At 30.9% G+C, this 5,809-nt stretch overlaps 1 protein-coding gene across 1 annotated transcript; it reads right to left on the bottom strand.

Annotated features, from left to right (window-relative positions):
* Nucleotides 1-4,086: 4,086 nt before the first annotated feature.
* On the bottom strand, nucleotides 4,087-5,025 carry LOC105308591 (olfactory receptor 1052-like). Its single transcript, XM_011384591.1, has one exon. The coding sequence runs from the start codon at nucleotides 5,023-5,025 to the stop codon at nucleotides 4,087-4,089; it is 939 nt and encodes a 312-aa protein (XP_011382893.1).
* Between the last annotated feature and the right edge of the window lie 784 nt (nucleotides 5,026-5,809).

Raw genomic sequence — 5,809 nt, 5'->3', positions numbered from 1 at the left:
TTCCTTCCTTCCTTCCTTCTTTACTTTCTTCCTTCTTCCTTCTTTTCCTTTCCTCCTTCCCTCCATTCTTCCTTCTTTTCTTCCATTTTAATCATTACTATTATTAATTATTTTATTTCATGAAACCCTGTTGATTCCAACCAAAAAAAAATCTCTTTAGAAACATAGAGTACTAAATAAGGATATTTAGGATAGCCCTAAAATAGGATTATCATGTTTAAATAACACCTCAACAGTACAAAACCAGAGAGTCTGTTATCACAATTTATTCCTCCAATTTTTATGCATTTTCTTGCTTCTGTTTGACAGGCTCTCTCCACTGCTATTCATCCAATTGGCTCCTATAAATGTTTTTTTTTTTAATTGTTTTTTGTGAGGTTTCATTCACTACATTATGATTTTCCACACAATTATTTCTTGAATAAGCAACTCTTTTTATGAAATCTCATTTTTTACACATACACATTGCTGATATTTTCTATATGCTGTTATCAATATAGCTTAGATTTTTCTTAATTAGTTTGTGTGTATATATGTTTACTCTATGGTATATTTATCTGATAAACTTTTATTATCAATAAATATTGAAAACATTTTTAATTTTTTATATAATGTTTATGAGGTATATAGATGATATAGAATTGTACACTTGAAACCTATATAATTTTATTAACCAATGCCATCTCAATAAATTTAATAAAATTTTTTTTAAAGCCAGGATCAACCTACTTGATAGAAGGTAACCTTGATAGTTAAGTTAAAGGAGAGACTAGTGGTCAATACCACCTCCAAAGGCATGATGATTGCAAAATAACAAGGAGCAAGTTTTTCTTGCTTAATATTTTCCCAATATTGAAATCTATTTTGTTCATGTTCATAGTTGTTTATGATTGCAAGGCTATTCTTGTATCACTTATTTTGTCATGGCAGATGCCAAAGTCTGACCAGAGATTTTAAATCTCTTTTGATTTAATGATAACATAGTTTCATTCCCTACCTCATCATATTTTTAACTATACTTCTTCAATTTTCTCTTTCCTTTTTCTCTCTTGGATTAGTCTTGTCATTTATTTATTTGTGTGAGTTTCTTTTCTTTCTTTCTTTCTTTCTTTCTTTCTTTCTTTCTTTCTTTCTTTCTTTCTTTCTTTCTTTCTTTCTTTCTTTCTTTCTTTCTTTCTTTCTTTCTTTCTTTCTTTCTTTCTTTCTTTCTTTCTTTCTTTCTTCTTCTTCCCTCCCTCCCTCCCTCTCTCCCTCCTTCCCTCCCTCTCTCCCTCCCTTCCTTCCTTCCTTTCTTCTTTCCTTCCTTTCTTCCTTCCTTTTTTTTTTTTTGACTTAAAGAATGGTTTCATTTTCTTTTTGGATAAATATTGTTCAATAATTTTTTTGCTTTCTAATTCATTAATTGTTAGCTATTTCTTATCATTTTTTTCCTTCTTTTATTTAGGTGAATTCACTGTTTTTTTAATCATCTAGTAATAACTGCTTGTTTTACTTACTTTTTGTTACCCATTTAATAATGCAAAAATATAACATTTGTATTATTTATCTGAGAGTTACTTTTCATTTACCTTTCATGTAGCAAAAGGATTATTCCTATTGTGGTAAATTATACAAATATTAAAGTTAATTTTTAAAATTTCCATTTGACTAAGAATAATGAGGTTATTTTTTAATTTTATCTTTTTAATTTTCAAGTTAAAAGTTTTTTCTTATAAATCTTAATTTAAAATTTTATTGCATAAGTCAGAAAATGTGATTTCTTTAAGTTAAATTTCATAAATTTATTAAAATCTCTGGATTAACTTTAATCGCCTAGTATAAATGACTCATAGATGCTAAAAAAGAAAGATTCAAATGTTGATATGAAAGTCTGATCTTATAAAGTATAGTATTTACAGATTATAAATTCTCTGCAGAGGGAAATAGAAAGGAATACCAAAAATTAGTGATACAACATGTTAAAAGGTGAAGAGTACTATTGAAAAAGAAACAGAACGTAAATCATTGTAGGAAATGGGGATGTTGGAGTTCTTGTTCCTCAGTGTCCTTGTCTGCAAAGTTACAATACTAGTAACTTTGTGAAAATGAAATTAAATTCTATATATTTAAAACATCTTGAATGTTTTATTGATGACATAATAAGTATTCAATCAATAATTATTTTATGTCCTTAATATAAGTGACATAGTAATCTATTATACCTATGCATATACATTTATTAAACTATTAGCACCCCCATTAGGTAATTACATTAATCATGATGTTTTCTTTGTTTATTTTTTAAAAAGGTAATGCAGAATACACATCAATTTGTTTCCTTTAGATAAATAATTGAAGTAGATTTGGGGCCCAAACTACAACTTTCTTCTACATATTAGCATCAGGCATTCTAGAGTGGTCTGGTAAATTTTTATTTCTCTAAACACTGTCCCTGATCATCAATTTTATCATCTTCTTAAGCTCCATATTTAATAGAGCTTGATAAGTCAAAGATTATTTTACTAGGTATTTATTTCATTAATCTGCATGAAGAACACTTTCTCATATGTTTCTATTATTTATATATTCATCACTTTAAATATTATTGAAAACTTGATTCCAAGAAGTAGCTGATTTTTTTTGTACTATACTAGATGAAAAAAACTAATTTATTTATTTGTATACTTATTTATTTATCTATTTATTCACTCTTTATTATCAAATATGCTAGTACATGATAGGCAAGAAAACAATCATTTGAAGTAATTAATGACCGAATATTAAACAAATGAGTATTGAGCACCTACTATGTGATAATCACTTTCCCACTTATCCTGGAACTATAAAGTTAAATAAGATGCAGCCTTTCCTTACAGGAATAAACAGCCCAGAAGAGGAGTTAGAAGTGAAAACGAAATTCACAATTCATTTTTATACTGCATTGTCTAATGATAGAGGATTGCAGGAAGAAATTTACTTTTCTCAAAAAAATTATCAAGAAAATCTTTAGAGAGGAGGAAATTCTTATTCTTGGTCTTGGGATAGCATATATAGCAAAATCTTGATACAATGAGTTGAAATGTGTTTTCAGATAGCATCTAACTAGTCAGAATATTGTTAAGGATACATTTCTTTGATTTTCAAATGTATTTAGCTCAAAACTTTAAAATTCTTACAATTGTATTCCTTCAAACCCTATACAACAAATCTAATCCCTTCTTTCCTTCCTTTAATGATATTCTTCAATAATGAGGCAAATATAATATGTGCTCTGACACTTTCAATTTCATATTTCTCAACATAATAGGCTTGTATTATCCTTTTTGCTGTCCCTTGCTTAAAAATTTAAATAATTTGTAACATTTAAAAATGTAATAGTTGTACTTACAGATATTCAGTGTTGTTTGACCACTGTGAATTAGAGTAGAATCTAACATCATAATACCTTAATCTTATCATACAAACTGCGTATAAGTAGATATATAGATATAGAGACAGATGCAGATACGGATTATTATCAGCATTGCACTGCTAACAGAGGCTTTTAATAGCAATAAAAACAATCTCATATCTTCAGGCTGATTATGGAGGCTGTATTCACCCACATGACATAACATGAGATTAAATAACTGGTTTAGTTGAAAAAGCAAAAAGTCTTATCAGAAACAAGGAGACCACAAAGTACAGAAGGAGAAGAAACAAATATGGTTCTTTAGTTATTGTTAGAGAAATATCTTTGTGTACAGATAAGGTCTTGCTAGATCTAAGAAGTTAATTTTTGTTATCTCTTTATATTGCAGCCTAAAACTATTGAGAAAATTCACCGTACCAATTTACAGCTTGAGTAAGAAATATTTAAAGACATCTGGGTTCCTTCTGGTTTTATAGTATACCCAAATAATACCTTTATCTTTAATTTTATACTTCAGAATGTCTTTCATTTTTGCTTGATTTAATACGCTTCTGTTTTCTTGATTTTTGTCCAATGACCATGTTTTGAAATCCTTAAAAATACCATCCTTTTTCTCTCCAACGAGACCCATAGGTATTTAACAATGTACTTGTCTGTAGCATCAATAAATATTTCTTAAATGTTTCTACTCATGGTCACTCAGCAAATATTTTTCTCATAATAATTCTTTTCATTGCTTCTTTGGCCTCTGTGTTTTTCACACTGTATATCAGAAGGTTTAGTATTGGCAGCAAAAGGGTATAAAACATGGACAGGATTTTGGCTCTGTCCTGTTGGTAGCTAGAACTGGTTCCCAGATACGTAAATATCACCGTTCCATAGAAGAGAGTCACCACTGTCAGGTGGGAAGCACATGTAGAGAAGGCTTTGTATCTGCCCCTCGTAGAGTGTATCTTCAGAACGGTGAGAAGGATCCTCAGATAAGAACTAACTACTATCAGAAAGGTAGTCACTGATGTCGTTCCAGAGAGGACAATAAACAGAATCTCACTGTATCGGGTGTCAGAACACGAAAGTTGAAAGAGCAATGGAATATCACAGAAATAATGGTTAATGACGTTGGCCCCACAGAAAGACAGACTGAGCAAGTCACTCAAGTGAATGAGTGAGTTAGCACAACCTAGTAGGTATGAAGCAGTCACCAGGTGGATGCACAACGTGGGGGTCATGAGACCTTTGTAGTGAAGTGGGTAGCATATGGCAACATACCGATCATACGCCATTGCGGCCAGGAGAAAGCATTCGGTGGTCAGGAACATGCTGACAAAGGAATACTGAAGGAGGCAACCGTGATAGGAGATAACCTTCTGTCCTGCTATGTAGTTCACTAACATTTTGGGAATAAAGACTGAGGAATAGCAGAAATCCAAGAAAGCCAACTGGCAAAGGAAAAAGTACTTGGGAGAATGAAGCTGGGCACTAGCCAGAATTATTGTGATAACCCAGATGTTGCTCACCACAGTAATGAGATAGATCAAGAGAAACAGCACAAAAAGGACAGTATTCAGTTCAGGGTTGTCAGTCAACCCCAGGAGGACGAATTCAGTTATCACATTGGCATTTCTGTCAGCCATTTATGTGGTTGCCCCTAAGAACAATCTGTAGGGAGAAAGAGGGAAAAGAAAATAACCAAACTGTATACTTGAATATATAAGTTCAATCTACCAGCATCTTTAGAAATCTTCATAGTTTTCATTATTATTAATCATGATCATGATCATGATGATGATCATCATCCAGTTGAATTCAATTATCGCAAGTATGAAAAGTTATCTGACACAAAACTGAGTCGAATCAAAGTCTCACCAGGGGATATAAACTGGCATTATGCACCACATAAAAATCCTGGAGAAAGTAACACCCCCTAGGAGAGCCCTAAAAGAATTTGGGGCTTGGAACCTGGGTAACAGTATATTCAGGATTCGAGAACAGAAGGCAAGGATCTCATATTTAAGAAAGAACATCCCAAAATAAAGAACAAATGGTTAATATTGAATAGGTAATTTTTGACCCATCTAGTAAAATTATTCTCTATGACATCTTTTTAATTTCGACAAGCAGTACCTATGATAAATATGTTTAAAAATAAAAACGATAAATAAATAATACATATATGTTTATGTTTATATATGTGTTATATAAACATATATTTCTATGTATATATGTACACAATAATATCTAATAAAATTTGTAGATTATCCATAAAAACTAAAAATGGAAATCAGGGGTGTCTAGAATAGAGAGTGAAAAAAAATCAAACATTTTGTCTCATAACATTTATTTGTTAAAACTCACTTGTTCCAAGAAGTCATTCTTTGCTACTCCAGCAGATGTATATCAATTCATCCTCTGATTTTC

Source organism: Pteropus vampyrus, unplaced genomic scaffold (genome assembly GCF_000151845.1).
Source record: "Pteropus vampyrus isolate Shadow unplaced genomic scaffold, Pvam_2.0 Scaffold595, whole genome shotgun sequence".
Taxonomy (NCBI): Eukaryota; Metazoa; Chordata; class Mammalia; order Chiroptera; family Pteropodidae; genus Pteropus; species Pteropus vampyrus.
This window is presented reverse-complemented; position numbering and strand designations above follow the sequence as displayed.